Source organism: Osmerus mordax, chromosome 16 (assembly GCF_038355195.1).
Source record: "Osmerus mordax isolate fOsmMor3 chromosome 16, fOsmMor3.pri, whole genome shotgun sequence".
Lineage (NCBI taxonomy): Eukaryota > Metazoa > Chordata > Actinopteri > Osmeriformes > Osmeridae > Osmerus > Osmerus mordax.
Window position 1 is genome coordinate 672,108 of NC_090065.1, and position 26,353 is coordinate 698,460.

The 26,353-nt window shown below is 50.5% G+C and overlaps 3 protein-coding genes across 4 annotated transcripts; all 3 read left to right on the forward strand.

Annotated features, from left to right (window-relative positions):
- Nucleotides 1-448: 448 nt before the first annotated feature.
- On the forward strand, nt 449-5,978 carry LOC136959263 (angiopoietin-4-like). 2 transcript variants are annotated; one of them, XM_067253546.1, is made up of 7 exons: nt 449-485; nt 810-880; nt 1,024-1,051; nt 1,180-1,271; nt 4,675-4,792; nt 5,030-5,209; nt 5,496-5,978. In XM_067253546.1, exons 2-7 carry the CDS (start codon nt 815-817, stop codon nt 5,813-5,815), a joined length of 804 nt encoding a protein of 267 aa, XP_067109647.1. In that variant the 5' UTR covers nt 449-485; nt 810-814; the 3' UTR covers nt 5,816-5,978. The 2 variants fall into 2 exon arrangements, with proteins under 2 accessions (XP_067109647.1, XP_067109646.1); XM_067253545.1 differs by having other exon boundaries at nt 459-594.
- A 4,923-nt stretch (nt 5,979-10,901) lies between these two features.
- Nucleotides 10,902-12,606, forward strand: LOC136958752 (angiopoietin-4-like; the record flags this gene model as incomplete). Its single annotated transcript, XM_067252849.1, has 4 exons — nt 10,902-10,997; nt 11,252-11,369; nt 11,722-11,907; nt 12,087-12,606. Coding segments are annotated over 4 exons (720 nt in total), but the record flags the coding sequence as incomplete, so codon positions are not given.
- An 8,842-nt stretch (nt 12,607-21,448) lies between these two features.
- On the forward strand, nt 21,449-23,641 carry LOC136958753 (prostaglandin E2 receptor EP4 subtype-like). Its single transcript, XM_067252850.1, has 2 exons — nt 21,449-22,312; nt 22,880-23,641. The coding sequence occupies exons 1-2, from the start codon at nt 21,449-21,451 to the stop codon at nt 23,639-23,641; spliced, it is 1,626 nt and encodes a 541-aa protein (XP_067108951.1).
- Nucleotides 23,642-26,353: the final 2,712 nt, after the last annotated feature.

Here is a 26,353-nt window from a genome sequence, read left to right on the forward strand (position 1 = left end):
CCCCAAAGCTTCACAAGGCAAATATCGCTAATAGTTTGTATAAAACCGCTTGTAGATCGCTAGGTCTGGGGGGTGCAATGAAGAGGCATGGCAGAGTCAACATGAAGCTAAGGCACCATGCACCCGTGACCCTGGTAGCCTACACACCCCGAACCCACAAGCCCAGGTGATTAATCAGTATGGACTAACCCATCTAGAGGGGAGCGTCCAAATAACATATGGCAAACATGTTGTATTGGTTCATGTAAACATTACATTTATCCAATAATCACAGAGAATACTATTGTTAACACAAATATGGTTGATTTGTGATATCCATATCTTATACAAACAGTCACAGTTAAAACAGTTCCACCTATCCCATTCCACCTCTGCCTTTTAGTTACCAATGGGAGTGTCCAGAACCATAAAATAATGGCGGCATTGTTTTAGTTGGGGTTCGTCTGGCTGTACTTCATCCCTTGGCGTGCCGCTTAAACAAACAGGCAAGTTTCACATACTTTGAAGGGGCGTCGTGTCTTCAGCACTAAAGGGTAGAAGTCTTGTTCTGCTCCTGTATTTTGCTCTTTATGGTCAACTGTTGATTAATTCATGGTGAGTTTGCTACTGATAATTTATACTTTTTGCTATGTGGGTTGAGGAGAATGCGAGAAAGAAATGAAGTTGCTTAACTCGAATGGACTAGCTAGCTAGTCTCTGGACCTTGGACTTAATATTTTCAATGTTTTCAACCTTGATTCTAGGAGATCTGCCTTGCCTGTATGAGATCCAAATGCAGACTTGTTTTTAAGAATGTCTCTTTCCTTTAGCAAAAATGAGGCTCATGGCTTGCTACACTACACTGTTCCTGTCTCTCTTCAGCCTGACTGACCAGACTAAAGTAAGACGCACTCTAAGATAAATAGTGTTTTATTTCATGTATTCATTCCCAGGACAGTAACTCTACACTGACAAGACAATTGTTCTGTTTCTGCATCCTGCACTGTAGAATGTTTGTTTAACAAAGGCTCCTATTTTGTTTAGGGTCGACCTAAACCCCAAGTGGCTCAAGGTGTGTTCATTCTTATGCACACAAACCCTTCATTACACACTGGCCTATCAGCACTTCACATATTTACGTATTTACATTTATTTACCGGTTCTTTGCATCTTACAATCGTGCGGGATGTGTGCACACAGGGACGGACTGCAGCAATATCAGAGATCTCTCCCCCACTGCAGCCAGTGGAATCTACCTCATCCAGCCCCCGGGAGTCAGCAGGCCTTTCAAGGTATGGTGACGTCACTAGGTGACGGTTAGGAGTTTGCAGGAGCACTTTGTTGCAAACCTAGTGATCATTTTTCATGAACTAGCCTGCACCGTGTCAGGCTACAAGTCAAGCTAAACTAAAATGTGTTGCAAATAATCTCAAACAGGCAGAAACACAATGTCAAAAGACAGTTCCGTCGAGTAAATTCCTGCGAGCAAAGCACTGTTTGGAAACAACTGCAGGCTTTTTGAAGTGCAGACATGAATTTACGTGTTTAATTTATCTCCAAAGAATGTATTAATTTAAATAAGCAAGTTAAGAAATAATGTCACTAACTGTTTTTCAAAAGCCGTTGGTTAATTGACTAAGCAGAGACAAGTTACAATCAATTAGGGCGTATCCATTCTTTGACAACCCTGTGGATGAAGGTGCTCAGATTATACAAAGAGCGTTTATCTAATCAGCCCCAAGGGTCTTCAGAGACAGAAGTAATGCTTCCCTGACCAGTATATTTGGAAGAGATATAGGTTCACCCTAACCCAAATGGTGCCCTTTCCAAAGAAGAGGTTAGGGTTATTTTACAGGATCTTTAAAGATCCTGTAAAGTGGAATTGAAAACGAGTTTTAAGTTCACCACACCACAGAACAATGTGTTATTAACTACCCATCCAAATTCGAATGGAAAAAAAACAGACAAGTATGTTAAATTAGGCTTTGAAATCGTGAGAAAGTCAGCAGTCTTCTCTGCTTGAGACTGGGGGGGCGTGTCGCCTGAAGGAGCTGAAGCTCCGCCCCTCGCTGCCTTCCTACGACCCAGATAATGGACGCTACGTCAAGCCTAACAAAACAGTATAGAATTAGAATTATTTGTTCAATGAGTGAAACATACAGATGCATATAAATGAAATGTTCCCCTGAGCTGTAACACAGGAGTAAACATTTACAGCAGAGACAGCAGACGGTGAGCTCTCAGAATCACAATGGGATTTATTCGCCCTGAGTTTGCACAGACAAGGAATTTGCTTTGGCAGGAAGGTGCATACAATAAACATAGGAACCTAAAATTTATGTATGTAGGAACTGATGTAACTTCAGTTGTGATAAAGATATGAGTGATTTAAACAGATTTGTATCCAGGAGAGTTTGTAGTTTCCAATATGTATAATACTCAGAAAGTACATTTGCAATCATGCAATTATTTACATGGTTCTTAATATGAAAATAATTAACAACAACTATATTTACTCAAGAGTATCGAAATGCAAATGTAGGCTACTGTTTTCAGTTATTACAATTAATGATATACGCCACTAGGAGGCGCTGATGACAACACAACGATGTGCATTACAGACGAGAGTCTACAACGGTGGCTCATGTGCACGCTTAAATTCAGTTACTCTGAGTAAAATAATTTGTTACTATTTCATTACGTGTGTACAAGTCTGCTTTACATTAGTCACACCATTACACTATATGCAAAATAATATCTAAATCGACTACTTTGTATGAGACATCAAAAGTATGGTTTGGAGTCTGTTAGCACGAACAGTTTAACTTATATAAAAAAAAAAAAAGTTTATATCCTATTCTAAAATGGCTGCGGGGCAGTTACATGACAGTAAACAAAAGCTGCAAGACACCCAATTTAGCCAGAGCCAGGATCCATTGTGCAAATATGTGCTCCTTTTATCCAGCCTCCACGTTAGAGCAACATATTCCCCTTGTTCTTTTTGACGTCTGTTTTACTTAAGTTATTGTTTTAAATGTTATTCAGTAATCTTGTTTACATAAAGTGTGGCGTGGGTTGTGTGGGTGCTGCTATATGTTTAACATTTGCCAAATTCATTCATTTAGATGGTGGTTAGCTCAAGCTCACCCCAGAAGTATTGATAGTGGTATCGATAAAGACTTGGATCGTTGAGTCTCAAATAGTATCAATATCGATAAAAATTAACGATCCCCATCCCTAGTAAGCGCAACTTGCGTTAGCGACGTTGATGCAACACCCCCAGGTCTACTGTGAGATACTGCATGTTTGTCTCCCCTGAGCCCAGGGGCCCGTTCTCCGTACGTCGCTAACTCGGTTAGCTGGATTTAATTATTGACGATTTGTCAATCGATCTTGGATTGTTCGGTTCTTCGAAGCTCATCCTGGACTTGCTGTCATAGCAACAGGTCCGTAAGCTTAAACCTGCTTGGGAGCAGGTTTATTTTATGTAAACACGATTAGATTGAGGCTTTACATGCAGAGGTGATACAGGAAGTCTGTCACAGACATGTCTTGTCCGTTTTTACTACAGGAACCTGTTGCAGAAGGTGCAAGAATAATTAGCAGAATTTAACATGAAACCGAATTAATTGCTCATTGCGTGATAGATGGGCTCCTTAAGCACAGCACGATATGCTAGCCTATACTTTTTGAGAGGATAGCCTATCGTTCTTTTGTGAGGGTGTCATTTACATAATAAATGTGTTGAAACCACATCATATGACATTAAATAAGAAAGTATGAAAATCTAAACATAGGCCTAGCTTACTGTAATAAGCGATGAAACGCGTGGTCACTCCTCTACATTTAATTTGGTCTGCTACTTTTTGCCAGCCCTCTTTCTTGGATTTTGCATACTTTGAGGTGTTCCCTGGCGTTCCCTGATTAAATCTTCAAATTCGGAGTAACCTTCGAGCAAGCTGTTGCGGAAAAAACAGGGGGCTCATTTTGGCCACGGTGAGCAGCCATAGACTTATGTGAGCAGCCAATAGCAGCTTTGCTGATCAAGGTTTCTACTATCGATACATGCCCCCTTTTAGACCAACGCATAACTCGATCCAGCTATACTAATTATAAACAACATGGGTGTTCAAAGAACCGAATTAGCCAGATCATGATAAGCAAGATGAAGTCGTCTTGGATGTGTCATTTCATCTCAGATGTAATAAGCGACGTACGGAGAACGGGCCCCAGGTCTACTGTGAGATGCTGCATGTTTGTCTCCCCTGAGCCCAGGTCTACTGTGAGATGCTGCATGTTTGTCTCCCCTGAGCCCAGGTCTACTGTGAGATGCTGCATGTTTGTCTCCCCTGAACCCAGGTCTACTGTGAGATGCTGCATGTTTGTCTCCCCTGAACCCAGGTCTACTGTGAGATGCTGCATGTTTGTCTCCCCTGAGCCCAGGTCTACTGTGAGATGCTGCATGTTTGTCTCCCCTGAGCCCAGGTCTACTGTGAGATGCTGCATGTTTGTCTCCCCTGAACCCAGGTCTACTGTGAGATGCTGCATGTTTGTCTCCCCTGAGCCCAGGTCTACTGTGAGATGCTGCATGTTTGTCTCCCCTGAGCCCAGGTCTACTGTGAGATGCTGCATGTTTGTCTCCCCTGAGCCCAGGTCTACTGTGAGATGCTGCATGTTTGTCTCCCCTGAGCCCAGGTCTACTGTGAGATGCTGCCCGACGGAGGCTGGACGGTGTTTCAGAAGCGTACTGGGAGAGCCATTTCCTTCGACAGGAAATGGTCCGAATACAAACATGGCTTTGGCAATCTACGACGTAAGGCATGCTGTGTAACACAGAATATGTACTGCATGCTTCAGTTCTGCTTTGATTTGTAGTGTTGAGCTGTGGTCACAGGGATTTGTAGACCAGCTAGATTTGCACATTATGATATACAGTTATGGCGACCACATCAGATTTGCGTGTTTCACTTGCCAAAATGGTTTCCACATGGTAGCTGAAATGTTTCTTAGATGGTGTCACTCACAACTCTCAGTGCTGTTGTCTTCCTAGAGGACCACTGGCTTGGCCTGTGTAAAGTCCACACCTTAACCAAGACCCGGAGGTGGACCCTGAAGGTGAACCTGTGGGACTTTGAAGGGGGCGGAGCCTTCGCTGAGTACGATGACTTCAAGCTGGGTGGCATGAGGAGTTCCTACAGGCTGACTGTTGGAGACTACAGGGGAAACGCAGGTATGGGATTTTCCATTGAAATTAATGCAAGGGTGAAGGTTTCATAATGCATTTAATTTGTTATACAATTTACATTTAATACAAAATGTCTCACTTGAAATGCAACCCGTCCACTTGGATTCACCCCGAGACGGAAGATGCCCTGGCTATCCTGAAGGGGTATCCTGAAGGGTTAGATGAAGGGACCTTCTGACTAACATGACCCCCCCCCCATTTCACAACATTGCTACATTTAACCTTGTAACAGTTGCAGCTCTTTGACCAATGGGGTCTCTCCTTTTTGTAGGTGATGCCGTCCGTGGGGATTTCCCTGGAGTCGACCAGAACGGTTTTGGCTTTAGCACTGTGGACAGAGACAAAGATGGCTGTTCTCCCTGCATCTTCGGTGACATTGCAGTGGATGATTGTTCTTCCTCTATGGGAGGGGGTTGGTGGTACAGTCGCTGTGGATCTGCCAGCCTCAACGGTGACTGGCACCCTGCCGGAGAGAACCGGGGCTGGGCGTCTGGTCTCCACTGGCTCACCTGGAGGGGGCCCGGACCATACTCAGCCAGCGCCTCACGCATGATGATCAAGGCTATGGGGGGCAACACAACCCCCTCCTGATGAGGATCAAGGATGTTTAGATCTCATTCTCACTCAGTAGGTTGGCATCATCCTTGTTTGCCTTTTGCGTTAGACATTTTAGAGGGTAGAAAAGCACGTATAGTGTCTTGTATAAAAGTGCATTCTATGCTACAATAAAATGAATTCCTGATTTGTTGTTAAAGGCGTCTGCACCTTGTGGTTTGGCTTCACGTAGAAGTACTTGTGTTCAGCCACAGAAGGCTCTACCAAGAACATGGGGGGCTGCTGATACTGGGGGGGGGGGGGGGCTGCTGATACTGGGGGGGAGGGGGGGCTGCTGATACTGGGGGGAGGGGGGGCTGCTGATACTGGGGGGAGGGGGGGGGGCTGCTGATACTGGGGGGAGGGGGGGGGGGCTGCTGATACTGGGGGGGGCTGATACCTGTGGGGGGGGGGGGCAGTTCAATCACTGTATTACGTTTGCAAGCAGACAAAACTAGTTACTAGGTCTCTGAAGCACAGCTCAGTGACTTATAGGGGAGAGTGTGTGTGTCCAGTCAGAACGCAGCGTACAGGTTGAGGTATGGTCAGGGTGGCCCCATTCTGACATGACACACACACGTTTTTCTGTGAAGCACCAGGCCGTTCCTTGCCCAATATCAACCTTTGGCCCTCAGTATCCAAGCCTAATACATTTGTATAGAGCAAAGCTTTAATACATTTAAACATAAGCAACCTAAGCATATCTATATTAATATTCACATTACAGGACTATACACTGCATGGGGATGATTGACGTCTGTGTGCTTTTACTGTTTTGATAGTTCTGATTATTTTACACACATTAAACAAGTTATAGGATTCTTTTGAAACTGATTGAAAGCCCCCCAATATAGGCCCAGTGTAACCTGGTAAATTACTGGCTGGTTTGGAACATCCGAAGGAAAGGATTCATCGTTACCACAATCCCAATCTATAGTCTAAACACCGCATGAATGAAAAGCCTTCTTCCCCTCAAATGTCTAGTTCAATGGCAAACAAGGACACAGGTGATCCAAACACACTAGAATGATCTAAACATCCTTGATCCTCATCTGGTGTTGTCCTCTAGGGGTAACTCCTATGGCTTAACAACAGCTATGTGTGTCCAGGTATAGACAATGTTTTAAATCCTGGTTGTATCTCCATCATATTACACAAAGGGAAAGTATAATGTATAATTCATGCTCCATCTTGTGCCGAAAGCTTTGCTTAAAGCGTAGACTTTACACAGACCAAGCCATTGACATGATTTGTGATTTCCACACATCTAAATAGTCACAGTTAAAACATTCAACCTATCCCATTCCACCTCCCCCTATTATTTACCAGTGGGAATGTCCAGAACCATATAAATGATGGACTTGTTGCAGTGGAGATTATATTGGCTTCACTTCATGCCCTGACGAAGTGCTTAAACAAACAGGCAAGTAATACTCATCTTAGTGTGTTTAGATTAGTTTTTTTTAAATTGCTCTTTGATGTACTTGTTTAAACAGCTATTGGTCATTTCATGGTGTGTTTTCATTAGTGTAAAATTGTACCTTTATTTTAGGAGATGTCCAAGGTTTCAAAACTTGAAATTGTTGCCATTATAGGATGTAAATGTGCACAATTGCTACAATTATTGTATTATTATACTTATTTTAAAAACACTACTGTCTCTCATGATTCAGCAACATGAGGAGTAGGACTTACTTGAGACTGGTTTTTGGACTGCTGTGTCTCTTCAGCCTGACTGAGCAAGTACGCGGACAGAATGTGAGTACTTATTCAATTTCAAGGACTGACTCCTCATTGTGTGAATTGGTAAAATGTCCTCGCCAGCACTTGTCTCAGTACTATACTGGACTAGATCTCCTTGTTTTGTTTTATTTAGCCACGTCCGACGCCTGCTCGTCCGACCCCTGCTCGTCCGACGCCTGCTCGTCCGACCCCTGCTCGTCCCACCCCTGCTCGTCCGACGCCTGCTCGTCCGACGCCTGCTCGTCCGACCCCTGCTCGTCCCACCCCTGCTCGTCCGACGCCTGCTCGTCCCACCCCTGCTCGTCCGACCCCTGCTCGTCCGACCCCTGCTCGTCCGACGCCTGCTCGTCCCACCCCTGCTCGTCCGACGCCTGCTCGTCCGACGCCTGCTCGTCCGACCCCTGCTCGTCCGACGCCTGCTCGTCAGACCCCTGCTCGTCCGACGCCTGCTCGTCCGACCCCTGCTCGTCCGACCCCTGCTCGTCCGACGCCTGCTCGTCCGACGCCTGCTCGTCCGACCCCTGCTCGTCCGACGCCTGCTCGTCCGACCCCTGCTCGTCCGACGCCTGCTCGTCCGACCCCTGCTCGTCCGACCCCTGCTCGTCCGACGCCTGCTCGTCCGACCCCTGCTCGTCCGACGCCTGCTCGTCCGACGCCTGCTCGTCCGACCCCTGCTCGTCCCACCCCTGCTCGTCCGACCCCTGCTCGTCCGACCCCTGCTCGTCCGACGCCTGCTCGTCCGACGCCTGCTCGTCCGACGCCTGCTCGTCCGACCCCTGCTCGTCCGACGCCTGCTCGTCCGACCCCTGCTCGTCCGACGCCTGCTCGTCCGACCCCTGCTCGTCCCACCCCTGCTCGTCCGACCCCTGCTCGTCCGACGCCTGCTCGTCCCACGCCTGCTCGTCCCACCCCTGCTCGTACCACCCCTGCTCGTCCGACGCCTGCTCGTCCGACCCCTGCTCGTCCGACCCCTGCTCGTCCGACCCCTGCTCGTCCGACGCCTGCTCGTCCCACCCCTGCTCGTCCGACCCCTGCTCGTCCGACCCCTGCTCGTCCGACGCCTGCTCGTCCGACGCCTGCTCGTCCGACGCCTGCTCGTCCGACGCCTGCTCGTCCCACCCCTGCTCGTCCGACGCCTGCTCGTCCGACGCCTGCTCGTCCGACCCCTGCTCGTCCGACCCCTGCTCGTCCGACGCCTGCTCGTCCGACCCCTGCTCGTCCGACGCCTGCTCGTCAGACCCCTGCTCGTCCGACGCCTGCTCGTCCGACCCCTGCTCGTCCGACCCCTGCTCGTCCGACGCCTGCTCGTCCGACGCCTGCTCGTCCGACCCCTGCTCGTCCGACGCCTGCTCGTCCGACCCCTGCTCGTCCGACGCCTGCTCGTCCGACCCCTGCTCGTCCGACCCCTGCTCGTCCGACGCCTGCTCGTCCGACCCCTGCTCGTCCGACGCCTGCTCGTCCGACGCCTGCTCGTCCGACCCCTGCTCGTCCCACCCCTGCTCGTCCGACCCCTGCTCGTCCGACCCCTGCTCGTCCGACGCCTGCTCGTCCGACGCCTGCTCGTCCGACCCCTGCTCGTCCGACGCCTGCTCGTCCGACCCCTGCTCGTCCGACGCCTGCTCGTCCGACCCCTGCTCGTCCCACCCCTGCTCGTCCGACCCCTGCTCGTCCGACGCCTGCTCGTCCCACGCCTGCTCGTCCCACCCCTGCTCGTCCCACCCCTGCTCGTCCGACGCCTGCTCGTCCGACCCCTGCTCGTCCGACCCCTGCTCGTCCGACCCCTGCTCGTCCGACGCCTGCTCGTCCCACCCCTGCTCGTCCGACGCCTGCTCGTCCGACCCCTGCTCGTCCGACGCCTGCTCGTCCGACGCCTGCTCGTCCGACCCCTGCTCGTCCCACCCCTGCTCGTCCGACGCCTGCTCGTCCGACGCCTGCTCGTCCCACCCCTGCTCGTCCGACGCCTGCTCGTCCGACGCCTGCTCGTCCCACCCCTGCTCGTCCGACGCCTGCTCGTCCGACGCCTGCTCGTCCGACCCCTGCTCGTCCGACCCCTGCTCGTCCGACGCCTGCTCGTCCGACGCCTGCTCGTCCGACCCCTGCTCGTCCGACCCCTGCTCGTCCGACCCCTGCTCGTCCGACGCCTGCTCGTCCGACCCCTGCTCGTCCGACGCCTGCTCGTCCGACGCCTGCTCGTCCGACCCCTGCTCGTCCCACGCCTGCTCGTCCCACGCCTGCTCGTCCGACCCCTGCTCGTCCGACGCCTGCTCGTCCGACCCCTGCTCGTCCGACGCCTGCTCGTCCGACGCCTGCTCGTCCGACCCCTGCTCGTCCCACGCCTGCTCGTCCCACGCCTGCTCGTCCGACCCCTGCTCGTCCGACCCCTGCTCGTCCGACCCCTGCTCGTCCGACGCCTGCTCGTCCGACGCCTGCTCGTCCGACGCCTGCTCGTCCGACCCCTGCTCGTCCGACGCCTGCTCGTCCGACGCCTGCTCGTCCGACCCCTGCTCGTCCGACGCCTGCTCGTCCGACGCCTGCTCGTCCGACCCCTGCTCGTCCGACCCCTGCTCGTCCGACCCCTGCTCGTCCGACGCCTGCTCGTCCGACGCCTGCTCGTCCGACCCCTGCTCGTCCGACGCCTGCTCGTCCGACCCCTGCTCGTCCGACGCCTGCTCGTCCGACCCCTGCTCGTCCGACGCCTGCTCGTCCCACCCCTGCTCGTCCGACCCCTGCTCGTCCGACCCCTGCTCGTCCGACCCCTGCTCGTCCGACCCCTGCTCGTCCGACGCCTGCTCGTCCGACGCCTGCTCGTCCGACGCCTGCTCGTCCGACCCCTGCTCGTCCGACGCCTGCTCGTCCGACGCCTGCTCGTCCGACCCCTGCTCGTCCGACGCCTGCTCGTCCGACGCCTGCTCGTCCGACCCCTGCTCGTCCGACCCCTGCTCGTCCGACCCCTGCTCGTCCGACGCCTGCTCGTCCGACGCCTGCTCGTCCGACCCCTGCTCGTCCAACGCCTGCTCGTCCGACCCCTGCTCGTCCAACGCCTGCTCGTCCGACCCCTGCTCGTCCGACACCTGCTCGTCCCACCCCTGCTCGTCCGACCCCTGCTCGTCCGACGCCTGCTCGTCCGACGCCTGCTCGTCCGACACCTGCTCGTCCCACCCCTGCTCGTCCGACCCCTGCTCGTCCACCTCGTCCCACCCCTGCACGTCCAACACGCCGACCACCTCCACTCGTTCAAGGTATTATTATTATTAGGTTTTACTTTCAAACTTTGTCTCATAAGTTAACTTAAGAATTAACTTAAAACTGTCCTAGCATCATTCTACAAACATGTGTCTATTCAGGGACGGACTGCAGCAACATCAAAGACCTCTTCCCCACTGCAGCCAGTGGAGTCTACCTCATCCAGCCCCTGGGATTCAATGTTCCTTTCAAGGTATGGTGACGTCACTAGGTGACGGTTAGTGAGTTGGCAGGTTTGTTGGATGCTACGGCAGGAGGAAACTGAAACATTATTTAGCTGGATGTGGGAAGTGATGTTTGAGTGTTTCTGTCCCCTGAGCCCAGGTGTTCTGTCGGATGATCATGTTTCTGTCCCCTGAGCCCAGGTGTTCTGTCGGATGATCATGTTTCTGTCCCCTGAGCCCAGGTGTTCTGTCGGATGATCATGTTTCTGTCCCCTGAGCCCAGGTGTTCTGTCGGATGCTCCCTGACGGAGGCTGGACAGTGTTTCAGAAGCGTACTGGCGGAGCCGTTTCCTTTGACAGGAAATGGGCCGAGTACAAACATGGATTTGGCAGTCCACGAAGTAAGTCATTCAACTGTTATTGTATAAATGTTCCATGATGGAGACAAACCACGGTTATCACGGTTAAAGTTATCATTTCAACATCATACATATAGTTCATTTTTAAGAATGAAAGGGGAGTCAGGTGGCTGAGCGGTGAGGGAGTCGGACTAGTAATCCGAAGGTTGCCAGTTCGATTCCCGGTCATGCCAACTGACGTTGTGTCCTTGGGCAAGGCACTTCACCCTACTTGCCTCGGGGGAATGTCCCTGTACTTACTGTAAGTCGCTCTGGATAAGAGCGTCTGCTAAATGACTAAATGTAAAGTAAATGTAAGAAGGCGTCACTCCTAAATATTAGTTTTCCCTCCCAGAGGACCACTGGCTTGGCCTGTGTAAAGTCCACGCTATCACCAAAGCAGCCGGGACCAGGTGGACCATGAAGGTGGATCTGAGGGACTTTGGAGGGGGCGGAGCCTTCGCTGAGTACGATGACTTCAAGCTGGGTGGCATGAGGAGTTCCTACAGGCTGACTGTTGGAGACTACAGGGGAAACGCAGGTAAAATAGGAATTTCCATCTTCAGAACAAATTTATATTTTGACAAATGTATATGAGAATTATACATTCCACTTGTATAAGATTTAAAACATTGTCTGAGAGTCAATGGATCTGCTTTACATCTCTCCACTGGTGACGAAGAGGAGGCTGTTTAACCCCGACTGTCTCTCCCCTAACAGGCGACGCAATCCGTGGAGGCTCTGCTGGTGCTGACCAGAACGGTTTTGGCTTCAGCACTAAAGATGTGGACGCAGACGGCTGTTCTCCCTGCATCTTCGGTGACATTGCAGTGAATAAGTGCACTTCTTTTATGGGAGGGGGTTGGTGGTACAGTCGCTGTGGATCTGCCAGCCTCAACGGTGACTGGCACCCTGCCGGAGAGAACCGGGGATGGGCGTCTGGGCTCCACTGGCTCACCTGGAGGGGGCCCGGACCATACTCAGCCAGCGCCTCACGCATGATGATCAAGGCTATGGGGGGCAACGCAGCCCCCTCCTGATGAGGATCAAGGATGTTTAGATCATTCTAGTGTGTTTGGATCACCTGTGTCCTTGTTTGCCATTGAACTAGACATTTGAGGGGAAGAAGGCTTTTCATTCATGCGGTGTTTAGACTATAGATTGGGATTGTGGTAACGATGAATCCTTTCCTTCGGATGTTCCAAACCAGCCAGTAATTTACCAGGTTACACTCGGCCTATATTGGGGGGCTTTCAACCAGTTTCAAAAGAATCCTATAACTTGTTTAATGTGTGTAAAATAATCAGAACTATCAAAACAGTAAAAGCACACAGACGTCAATCATCCCCATGCAGTGTATAGTCCTGTAATGTGAATATTAATATAGATATGCTTAGGACAAAGAAATGTGCGGCATTGCTGTTTAAATGTATTACAGCTTTGCTCTATACAAATGTACTAGGCTTGGATACTGAGGGCCAAAGGTTGATATTAGGCAAGGAATGGCCTGGTGCTTCACAGAAAAACGTGTGTGTGTCATGTCAGAATGGGGCCACCCTGACCATACCTCAACCTGTACGCTGCGTTCTGACTGGACACACACACTCTCCTCAGTCTCTTTACACTGGGACGTGCTCCTGATTGGTTAGCCGGAAGAGCAGAGCCCTCTGGGTAATTGACTTAATTGGTCACGATAGGCTGTCGGTCATGTTGGATGTGTGCAGGGAGATCATGGCACAGGGCCAAAGGTATTTACATCTGATCAACGTGTGGATGGTGTTTATTTATTTATTTAAAGAAACAGGGACAGTGTACAATAAACATTAACCTCAGGAGGAGAGATGCATAGTAGCAGGTTTTAGCTCAAGAGCTAATTTTCACCCGTAGTCCCTGGGCTTAACTAAAATACATCATACATCATGCATACATGAATAGTGACATTTACATTGACCAAGTAAATAATATTCAAAAATGTCATATTCACACCTTTCATGTACTCAAATCTACTCTTAGACCTCAGAACACACACTTACATATATCCGGTCACATGTGGGTACAAATTTGATTTGACAGAAGCCATGTCTTTGCCTGTCTTGCAAACGTGTAAGAGTTTGTGCTTCTTATCAGCTCTGTAGGCAACATATTCCACTGACGAGCGGCCACACAAGAAAAAGCATTTATTCCAAATGTTGTCCTGTCTGTTGTGTGTGTGTGTCCTGTGTGTTTATGATGTCTGTTCCTGTGTGTGCGTGAGAATCAGAACTCCCAGGAAATGAGAGCCTGAACTTGGTTGCTCGTTAGAATTCCCGTCCTCCCATCATCACTTTTTATAACCTTAACCTACTTTTTATAGTAGGTTAAGGTTAGCAGTAGTTAAGCGTGTAGAGTAGGTTGTGGTTAGCACTAAGGCTGAAGTTCATAACTATGATGGTGTTCCAGCTTGGACCAGGGGGGCCATAGTCCATCTCCCACCATCTCTCATCCATCTCTCCATCCATCTCTCCATCCATCTCCCACCTTCTCTCCATCCATCTCCCACCTTCTCTCCATTCATCTCCCACCTTCTCTCATCCATCTCTCCATCCATCTCCCACCTTCTCTCATCCATCTCTCCATCCATCTCCCACCTTCTCTCCATCCATCTCTCCATCCATCTCCCACCTTCTCTCCATCCATCTCTCCATCCATCTCCTACCTTCTCTCCATCCATCTCTCCATCCATCTCCTACCTTCTCTCCATCCATCTCTCCATCCATCTTTCCATCCATCTCCCACCTTCTCTCCATCCATCTCCCACCTTCTCTCATCCATCTCTCCATCCATCTCCCACCTTCTCTCCATCCATCTCTCCATCCATCTCCCACCTTCTCTCCATCCATCTCCCACCTTCTCTCCATCCATCTCTCCATCCATCTCTCCACCCATCTCCCACCTTCTCTCCATCCATCTCCCACCTTCTCTCATCCATCTCTCCATCCATCTCCCACCTTCTCTCATCCATCTCTCCATCCATCTCCCACCTTCTCTCCATCCATCTCTCCATCCATCTCTCCACCCATCTCCCACCTTCTCTCCATCCATCTCCTACCTTCTCTCCATCCATCTCCCACCTTCTCTCCACCTATCTCCCACCTTCTCTCCACCCATCTCCCACCTTCTCTCCATCCATCTCCCACCTTCTCTCCATCCATCTCCCACCTTCTCTCATCCATCTCTCCATCCATCTCCCACCTTCTCTCATCCATCTCTCCATCCATCTCCCACCTTCTCTCCATCCATCTCTCCATCCATCTCCCACCTTCTCTCCATCCATCTCCCACCTTCTCTCCATCCATCTCCCACCTTCTCTCCATCCATCTCCCACCTTCTCTCCACCCATCTCCCACCTTCTCTCCACCCATCTCCCACCTTCTCTCCATCCATCTCCCATCATCTCTCCATCCATCTCCCATCATCTCTCCATCCATCTCCCACCTTCTCTCCAGTCCTGCTCGGCAGCCAAGCACGCCACCAGGTAACCCTAACCCAGGTACACTGCAATGCTTCCCAGAACTCATCTGTCAGGATGTAACCATAGAGATGCAGGCACATGAGGGGGGGGGGGGGGGGGGGGGGGGGAGGGAGAGAGGGGGATACATGAAGACAGATAGAAAGGTGGGAGAAATGGGGAGAGAAAGGTAGAAAGATCAGAGAGTGTAATTAGATGTTTCCTGTCAACCTAAAGGGCACACATAGAGTTAGCCTTAGGCCATATACACACACACACCACACACACACACAGACACACACATGCTGGTAATTACTTGGCTTCCATGTTCTCCAGTCTGAAGGAGATGCCTGGAGGTGTGGAGGTGGGGGGATGTTCAGACAGAGAGACTGAAGAGAGAGAGGAAGAGATGAACTCTTCAATATAAATTCAAAGAAGTCCAGGAAAACAGGAAGATGTTACTGAGCACCAGGTTCAGACACACATTGTGCCTTCTGGATAAAGACAGATAAGGTCTTTACAGTCTTGTGATAGAGAGGGTTGGGGGTAGAGGAGGGGGGAGAGGAAGGGGGAGGGATGGAGAGTTCATTAGGAGGGAAGAGAAACAGAACATTCTAAATTCCCACAAGATATGACCTTCATCTGGGAGTTCCTATGCAGCATAGCATTACCATGTATTATATACATATACGCACACTGACTGCTGAATAGTGAGGAGGGAGTGGGTCGTAAGAATTGATGTGTGTGCGTGTGTATATGTGTGTATTTACTGTACGTGTGCCCCCCCCCCCCTCTAATGCTGTCGCCATCTACGAATCTTTTCTTTTAAGAAATCTGTCTATATTCTTTTGCACTACACACGCATCGTCACACGCTAATTGTTAAGGATAAAACACTTGAAGGACTTTTACCCGGCACCCCTGCTCTCAACAGACAGCACCCCTGCTCGCGTCAGACAGCACCCCTGCTCTCGTCAGACAGCACCCCTGCTCTCGTCAGACAGAACCCCTGCTCTAGTCAGACAGCACCCCTGCTCTCGTCAGACAGCACCCTTGCTCTAGTCAGACAGCACCCCTGCTCTCGTCAGACAGCACCCCTGCTCTCGTCAGACAGCACCCCTGCTCTCGTCAGACAGAACCCCTGCTCTAGTCAGACAGCACCCCTGCTCTCGTCAGACAGCACCCCTGCTCTCGTCAGACAGCACCCTTGCTCTAGTCAGACAGCACCCTTGCTCTAGTCAGACAGAACCCCTGCTCTCGTCAGACAGCACCCCTGCTCTAGTCAGACAGCACCCCTGCTCTAGTCAGACAGAACCCCTGCTCTCGTCAGACAGCACCCCTGCTCTAGTCAGACAGCACCCCTGCTCTAGTCAGACAGAACCCCTGCTCTCGTCAGACAGCACCCTTGCTCTAGTCAGACAGCACCCCTGCTCTCGTCAGACAGCACCCTTGCTCTAGTCAGACAGCACCCCTGCTCTCGTCAGACAGCACCCCTGCTCTCGTCAGACAGCACCCTTGCTCTAGTCAGACAGCACCCCTGCTCTCGTCAGACAGCACCCCTGCTCTCGTCAGACAGCACCCCGGTTGGGAAACACTGTGCTAGAGGACCATTAGTATTGGGTTGACATCTTCTAATAATGAAGCTTCTCACCGTGCCGATGCTCTGCCTCATCCACAACATGAGCTCTTCTTCTGGTTGCCTTCTGCTCTCTGGAAGCTTCTAACACTAAGAAGAAGAATATGGTTTATTTTTTTATAGAGCCTTTCCCAAGCTCCAGGATGCAATTTAAAATGGTAATACAGTACAAAAACATGGACAAACACTAAGTGTAAAATAGCATCAAGCAGTCAAACACAGAAAATGAAACATGACAGATTAGCTTAAGTGTGTTGTGCATGAGAGCCAGGAAATGTAAAAACACGCACAACGACAAGAAATAATATTGATCATGCCTCCAAATACAGATTAAAAGTAACAAGCCTGGTTGTAAGACGTACAAAGTACAGATTTTCTTGTCAAAAATGTAAGGAAGGTAAAAAGTTAGTTGCTTAAGTCCAGCAAGGAAGTATTAGTAATCAGTTACTTCCCATCTCTGCAACAGTGTAATCACAATGTCATCAAAGTGTAATTATAGTGTAATAATAGTGTAATAACAACGTAATAGTGTCTCTCTTTCATTCTTTCTCACACACATAACAGCATAATAACAAATACACCCATCCATAGCAAACATCCTAATTAAACATGCCTATATGTCTCTCTCGCCTCTCAAAGCCCAACCCTAACGTCCTAGTTGTGAGAAGAGGAAACAGGTAATGCTGGCTAATAGGGCACTGGTGAAGCTCATAGGCCAATCACCTGTGAAGTGGATAAAAATGATGACTGAAACATTGATGAAGATATGTCTCTCTGGTAGATGTGAAAATCGCACCCTGGTGCGGGGTTTGTTTGTTTTGGTTTCCAGAACGACACCACAATAAAGTCTTAACATCAAACGTCTATGAGTGAGACCCAGACAATTTAACGGGCAGACAATTTAATGTCCCTATCAGAGTGGTTTTGCACTCCTGTTCAGAGTGAAGAGTCGTTCTGTCAGAGGAGGAGAGGGAACAGGGAAGGGAGGGAGATGAGAGAGAGAGAGAGAGAGAGAGAGAGAGAGAGAAAGAGAAAGAGAAAGAGAAAGAGAAAGAGAAAGAGAAAGAGAAAGAGAGACAGGGACTGAGGAATAGGACACAACTGCTGCTGAAAGCTATTTTCTTGAAAATGACAAAATTAAATAAATCTCTCTTTTTTTCATCATCCCCCCCATCACCCCCCCATCACCCCCCTCCCATCACCCCCCCATCACCCCCCCTCCCCTTCCGTTTATGTACTGAGGAGGTGTACTGTTGGTATTTCAGATCTTCATATCTCAAGATGATCTGATCAACACGTCCACAGACACACACACACACACAGACACACACAAACACACACACAGACACACATACAGACACACACACACAAACACAGACAGCTTCATACCCTTATATCTCAGTATAATCGGATCTCCACAGTCACATGACAGTCTGACTTGAGACCAGATTAAGTCATTAAATCAGACCAACATATGAAACCTAGGAGCTTGAAGATGGTTTCATTAACTGGTACACACACACACCCACAGACACACGCACACACAGACACACACACAGACACACACACACCCACAGACACACACAGACACACACACACAGACACACACACACATAAACCCACAGACACACGCACACACAGACACACACACACACACACAGACACACACACACACCCACAGACACACACACATCTAGGAGGGGACTGTGACTGCCAGACTGTATAAACAGGTTCCATATGAGCCCCCTAACCTCACAATAGAACCACCATCCACTCTCTCTCTATGTCTCTCTCTCTCCTCCTCTCTCTCTATGTCTCTCTCTGTCTCTCTCTCTCTCTCGCTCTCTGCCTGTGTGTGTGTGTGTGTCTGTCTGTCTTTCTGTCAGTCTGTGTGTGTGTGTGTGTGTGTGTGTGTGAGAGCGTGAGACAGAGTGAGAGTAAAAGAGAGACAGAGAGAGTGGGAGGGTGACAGAGATGGAGACAGTGAGAAAGAGACATTGAGAGAGAGAGGGAAAATGAGGAGGTGGTAAAATATATACTAGCTCAAGGCAGGAGAGATGAGAGATGGAGAGGAGGAGAGAGGAGGGAGGAGGGAGAAGGAGGAGGGAGGGAGTGCACCATGGCTGTGGTCCACCTGAGGGTCAGGATGACGCCCCCTCTCATCTCTCTCCTTGAGATTCTGGCTCCGGCGTCACACATACACACACACACACACACCCACGTGTCATGGCGGGAGTGTGTGTGTGTGATGGTGTGTGTGTGTGTGATGGTGTGTGTGTGTGATGCTCCATTAAGGTGACAGGGCAAGGAGGGAATCATCTAGCTAGTTTAGTGAATACATGGTAGAAGGGGAGGGAGGGAGGTGTGGGGGGAGGCAGGGGGAGACAGGGGGAGGCAGGGAGAGGCAGGGGGCGGCAGGGGGAGGCAGGGAGAGGCAGGGGGAGACAGGGGGAGACAGGGGGTAAATTGTTTATTTTTGCAGGGAGATCCCCCAGGATAGCTTGGATGGGCTGAGAGAAGAAATTGTTACGAACACACTACCCCACAAGGGGACAATACACACACACATACACACACACACACACTTACCAATACACACACACACACATACACACACACACACCACATACCCATGCACACACACACTGACATACCCATGCACACACAAACACCACATACCTGTGTGGGCGGTCAATGAACTGACGTGCAAGCACTCGGGTTATTACAGTGAGGAAAAAATACAGCAAGAATCTCCTCCCTCTCTGACACACACACAGACCACCTCCGTCACCAGCCGAAGATCTACTTACCCAGACAGAGATGAAGAACCCCAGGGACTAGAGACATCTCCTCCACCTCCTCCTCCCCCCAGCCTCACCCCCTCCACCTCCTCCCCCCCCCCAGCGTCACCCCCCCCCTCCACCTCCTCCTCCCAGCCTCACCCCCTCCTCCTCCTCCTCCCCCCCAGCCTCACCCCCTCCACCTCCTCCTCTCCCCAGCTTCCCCTCCTCCTCCTCAACCTCCTCCTCCCCAGCCTCACCTCCTCCTCCTCAACCTCCTCCTCAACCTCCTCCTCCCCAGCCTCACCCCCTCCTCCTCCACCTCCTCCCATCATACCATCATACCAGCGTGCAGTATGATGAATCCTCTCATATCCCCATATTAGATCACTGTGCAGCTGCCTCTGCCCCCCCCCCCCCCCCCCCAGCACAGTGGACCATGGAGACCCATCACCTTTCCACTGACACCTGCAGCAGTCCACAGCCAGCTCACTGTCTTTGGTGCCACTACCACTGCCTCACAGGCCACACACTGCACCCAAAGAAGAAGAATGAAAGATGTACAGAGCTATCAGTAACCATAGAAGAAGAAGTGGAGGGTATATTGCTAAACCCCCAGGTGACTAACACTGTTACAGTCTCTCTGCCCCAGACAGGATGTGGAACCTCCAGCCTGCTGTTCCTCTGCACAGCAGGAACAGGGTTGACAATGGTCTGGTTAGTTACAATCCCAGCTAGATACACATCCGGCTAGCTGGCAACACCTCTACCTAGGTACACATCCGGTTTTCCGGCTACTCCTCTGGCCTCCTGCCTACACCTCAATGCTATTCACCCGGGCAGCTAGCTACACCTCTAGCTAGCAAGCTGCACCTCCCGCTAGCTAGCTACACCTCTAGCTAGCAAGCTGCACCTCCCGCTAGCTAGCTACACCTCTAGCTAGCAAGCTGCACCTCCCGCTAGCTAGCTACACGTCTGGCTTGCTGGATAGACCTCCATGCAATTATCATCCTTTCTCTGCAGCCACACTTCTCTGATACACACTGCTCCTTAACACACACACACACACCTCACCGTTCTCTCCCCCCCCCCACACACACACACACACTTTATGAGAGAAAAAAAACACATGTAACTGCTGCTCAGCAATCTCTGCCAGCCCCATGCCAAATGACAGCCCGATAAACCTTGAGAGACACAGAAGACCAGATGTTTCAGAGACAACCAGTCTGACTCGCCTGCACACGGAGATGAAGGGAGAGGGGTTTTACCTTATACATGTCATTTCAAATACATTTAAAATGTAGGCATTGTTAGGCTATTCATTCATCAGACGTTTGACATTGTTTGTATAGACAGTACGGCAGAAAATCCGCATAAATTGCGTTCTCAGGGAGGTCAGATGGCTGAGCGAGGCAAGACACGTCACCCTACTTGCCTCTGGGGAATGTTCCTGTAACTACTGTAAGTCGCTCTGGATAAGAGCGTCTGCTAAATGACTCAAATGTAAATGTTCTCACCTGTCATATTCTTTGTTGAGATGATGATATGCTACCATGTTATATTGTTTACGATTAGTGTATTTTCTCAACTCACTGCATAAAAGCGTCTGCAAAATGAATGAAATGTAATTTCAAAATGTAACCCTAAAGGCTAAGGCTGAATACAGAAATTATGAGCTAGGAGACAAAGGAAGAAACAACTAAGTTTTAATGACAAAAGATGAAAGAGACTATTTTTTTACGTGTTAAACGTTCACTGACAGAGAATGTGAAGAAGCAATTTGGCACCAGAACACTATTTGTGTGTGTGGGAGAGACCGCGGGAGAGGGGGGAGGAGGAGGGGGGGGGGGGGGAGGGGCAGCTAACAACACCAGACGTCACGAGCTTGACATCACTGTCTGTCAACGAGCACCACCAGCAGCTTCATTGTAGCGCATATAAACAGTAAGAAACTCTCTCACACACACACACCGACACACACACCTTCACACGGGAGCACCTGCAGGAGAACCCGGCGCTCTTTCTTTCGTTCAGTGTCTCGTTGTTCATCTGAAAAGTCTCTCCTGGAAAACTAATTCAAAAATATTTTTGGGGTAATAGGGAACAAAAAAAGTGATACATTTTAGGAACTTTAATAATTTCCGTCAAAAAAAAAATATATATCTATATATTTGACAATGATAAACAATTCTGTAAATGAGGAAGGCGCGAACATGTCAGCGCACCTGCCGACTCTCTTCCTCAGCCAGAATCACAGCGGCGTGTTCCCGCCTCTGGATCTGGAGTTCCGGTCCCTGGTCACCTCCGCCACAATGTTCGCCGTTGGAGTTCTGGGAAACCTGATCGCCATAGTGGTACTCTGTATCTCCAAGAAGGAACAGAAGGAGACCACCTTCTACACGCTGGTCTGCGGAATGGCCATCACGGACCTGCTGGGCACCTGCTTCACGAGCCCCGTGGTCATCGCTACTTACGTTGCCAACAAGTGGCCGGGGGGCGCGCTCCTCTGCCACTTCTTCTCGTTCTCTATGCTGTTCTTTGCTTCGGCGGGGATGTCTATTCTCTGCGCTATGGCTGTGGAACGCTATCTGGCCATAAATCACGCCTATCTTTACTCACGGTACGTGGACCGGACCATGGCGCGGTTCGCGCTCATGGGCACGTACCTTGCCAACCTCGTACTGTGTATCCTGCCCAGCTTCGGCTTTGGGCAGCACGTGAGGCACTTCCCCGGCACTTGGTGCTTCGTGGATTGGAGAGCCACGGATCCGGTGTCAGCCTCCTACGTGTTCCTGTACGGCGGGGTGATGCTGTTGCTGATCGCCGTGACCGTCCTCTGCAACTTTGCGGTGTGCCGATCGCTCGTGGGGATGAGCCAGAAGACGCGCACGGTGAGGGCGGAGGTGTCGGCGCAGGGCGGCTCGCGGCGCCGGTTCCCTAGGCTGCCCTCGGTTACCGTATCCTCCGCAGCGGAGACCCAGATGTTTTGGCTACTCATCCTGATGACCTTCGTCTTCCTCGTGTGCTCCATCCCGTTAGTGGTGAGTCAAAACAAGTAAACATCAACAACAACTTATTTTTATTAGCGCATTTAAAGTTGGTTTGATATGGATTTAGTTGTAAATGTATTGACTGAATATCCGTTGGGTACGGATAGAAAATATACGTTAGGAGAGAAAATGGTTAATCAGGTTTGCAATGCTGTATGTCCGTTTGTGTGACCACCGTGTGACACACACCGTGCGATACACGCGCACTACACTCATGTAGAAAACCCAACAGTAAGAAGTTGGTTAAATATAGAATTATAAAAAAATCTACTTCTTTTACGGTAAAGTCTGTCACATCAGTAAAATTGAGGGCACAGCTTTCATAATACAAACATACGTCCCACACACTCCCCCCCCCCTCCCCCTCCCCCTAAGAAAATGATCTTTAGCGGCCATATCCTCAGTTATTAAAGACCCATCTTGCCAACATTTGAAAACTAACCCCCCCCCCTGCCTTCATCACCATAGCAACGCTGCAGATGTGTTTGTTTTGCGCCACACAACCCCCCCCCCCCCCCCCCCCCCCCCCCCAGTAACACCTGATCTATGTGACTGCAGGTGAGAATCTTCGTGAACCAGCTCTACGGTCCGGCTCACGTCTCCGCAGGCGGGAGAGTGGAGTACCGGCAGGACCTGGTGGCCATCCGCTTCGCCTCCTTCAACCCCATCCTGGACCCCTGGGTCTATATCTTGTGTCGGAAGAACCTGCTGGTGAAGGGGTGCGAGCGAGTGAAGAGGGCCGCGGGGGGGCGGGGCGGGGGGGCAGGCGGACACGGCGCCAGCTGGGCGGGGGGGCGGAGCACACCACCATCGTCCGACCACAGCAACGAGACGAGCTACGCGTCGCTACACACAAGCAACAACCGCAACAATCCTCATGACCAGGCTCTCGCCAGGTCGTTTACAGACTTCACCCAGAGGCAGGCCTGGGACCAGGACACGGCACGAGCCGGCTTCCACCCTTTTAGCGTGGAGCAGGATGTGGGCGGAGGCTTCGGGGCGGGGGGGAGGCCGGAGGGGGGGCTGGCGGGGGGGCTGGCGGGGGGGCCGGAGGGGGGGCCGGAGGGGGGGCTGGCGGGGGGGCCGGAGGGGGGTCTGGCGGGGGGGCCGGCGGGGGGGCCGGAGGGGGGTCTGGCGGGGGGGCCGGAGGGGGGGCTGGCGGGGGGGCCGGAAGGGGGGCTGGCGGGTTTCCCTCGGGGGCGTGGCGGCGAGGCGCAGCTTCACGTCACCTGCACCTACAGCACACCTAGATCCCCGTCCGAGAGGGCTGAGGTCAGCGCTGAGGGCAGCACCGCCTCGGAAAACTGTTGTTGTTGTTGATGTTGTTGTTGTTTGTTGTTGTCGTTTGATGAAACTGGCCTGCAGGTCCCAGCAGGACCTCACAGTCAAATACTATTTACAAACTCAAATACACAGTCTGATTGAAAACGGATTTTTGGAAAAACAAAAAGAAGTATTGGTCATAAATGAGGTGTTGACCAGTCCCCCCAGTGCCCACCTGTGAGCCGTATCAAATTCACCTCAACCCACTTTCATGAATCTTAATCTGCTGCAACATGATGCACTTTATCCCCTGGATCTGCCTGTGGTTCTACATGCTCTGCTCTGCCCTATGGGCACAGACTGTGGTTCTACATGCTCTGCTCTGCCCTCTGGGCACGGACTGTGGTTCTGCTTGTGCTCTGCCCTATGGGCACAGACTCCCCAGAGACTCAGATCAATTCTATGAATTGTGTTTCCTGGTCTCTGTGGGGATTGTACATTCTAAAGCAACGTTGACTCTCGTACCTGATGACCTATGCTGCACCTGAGGTGCTGGAAGCGGAGCCGGTGTGGAACTGGGGTATTTAACTTGTTGTCCTGTGCCTTACGTACGTGTTGCATGCTCGGAAACAGAAAGAGACAGTCAGATAATGCTGTCGTTTGCACTGTTTTTCTGTTTTTTAAACGTTTTTACGTGAGAGATAAAATTATTACGTCATGTTTTTGCAATCATTGATTCCGAAAAGAGCCGTGCGTGTGTGTTGCTGTATTAAAGAGGTCAAAGTCCTGTGTTCTCTCTCAGGTGTGCTTCATTTGTAATGAATAAAACGACAAGAACGTGCCTTACAGAGCACGCGGTGTGCAGCCCCAAGCCCTTCTGCCTCGCTGACTGTTCCTCAAAACTGTACAGTCAGTTCTGTTCACAGGATGATGTTTACAGCCAACATCGTATCATACGCTGCCCTCAGACAGATCAGATACCTGCAGGGAGGAGAGGGAAGGCAGGGAGGGAGAGGGAAGGCAGGGAGGGAGAGGGAGGGAAGGCAGGCAGGGAGGAGAGGGAAGGCAGGGAGGAGAGGGAAGGCAGGGGGAGAGGGAAGGCAGGGAGGGAGAGGGAAGGCAGGGAGGGAGAGGGAAGGCAGGGGGGAGAGGGAAGGCAGGGGGGAGAGGGAAGGCAGGGAGGGAGGGAGAGGGAAGGCAGGGAGGTGAGGGAAGGCAGGGAGGAGAGGGAAGGCAGGGGGAGAGGGAAGGCAGGGAGGAGAGGGAAGGAAGGCAGGGAGGGAGAGGGAAGGCAGGGAGGAGAGGGAAGGCAGGGAGGAGAGGGAAGGCAGGGAGGGAGAGGGAAGGCTCCTGGTTGAGCTGGTGTCGTTCTGAAACCAACCTGCAGGTGGCAATGTAACACAGATGAGCAAGTATGGAGAAACAAAGTGAGAGATTACAGAGGAGGAGTGTTTGTGTGTTAGGAAGTGGGCGTTACAGTGTTGTGATGCTGTTGTAGAGTTTACTGTCCTTCCAAGGGTGGGTCATAGGGTCATGGGGTCATAGGGTCATGGGCTCAGGCTTGACAATCCTAAAGGAGGCCCAGGCTCAAGTCTAAATATAAAACTTTATTTCTAATACAGGATGAAGCCATAGTACAAAAATAAAGGAATTATCTTCACAATAATAATAATTACAATAATAATAACAATGTCACTAATAGTAATAGTTACGTCAATAACAATAATGACAGTTGGCTGATGAGGCTCTAAAACACTGAAACAACATTGATAAGACTGAGCATGGAGCTCGTGCCCCAGCCTCCAGTGAGCTGTCTGCTTCCTGTCTCCGAAACAGGAAGTGATGTCGCTACCACGTCACAGCGGGCAGATTGCTTGTTTGGACGCGTTTTGATAAGAACTTCGAAGAAAACCACTTCAAGAACACAGACCACCACCATGAAAACAGTAGAATACTGACAGAAGATTATTAGCTCAATTATACATAAAAATAATAAACCTTTAGTTCATGAAGTTCAACCTGATCTTTCTCCAGCAGTGGTGTAGTCTGGTATGAAGAAGTCTAGTATAGTGTAATAGTGTGGTCTAGTATGAAGTATCTTTTGAATATCAACACACTTTCAGTCTACGTTTTATAGTGTTTATAGTGTAAAGTGGTTGGGCATCTGTGTGTTGCGAATATTCTTCTGTCTTTTGGTGTCCAGTGACTTCTAAACTCTGGTTCTAAACTCTAGTTCTAAACTCTGGTTCTAAACTCTGGTTTTAAAGTCTGTCTTTCTGGGAACCTTACTAATGCTAGTAAGGCTAGTTGAGAACATTATAGCATGGTATATGTAATCTATAGTATACTGAACCTAATCTATAGTATAGTAAATATAATCTATAGTACGGTAAAGAATAGGATGGTTTATATAATCCATAGTATTGTAAATACAATCTACAGTACAGTATAGTATAGGATGGTATATATAATCTATAGTACATCTATTGACATTTACCAACTCTGACCCAAGTTGAACACTGGATTTTGGTGTTCTGCTCCTCTCTTTCACCAGCCGTCCCTGGAGGAGGGGATCCCTCACTGAATTGCTCCTCCCAAGGTTTCTTACATTTTTTCTCCTCTAGTGAGTTTTTCTGGGAGTTTTTCCTTGTCTTCCTTGAGGGTTGAGGTTGGCTGAGGGGCAGTTCTATGGGCTTATGTGAGGCCCTCTGTGACATTGCTTGGAAAAAGGGCTATACAAATACATTTTGATTTGAATTTGCTATGATT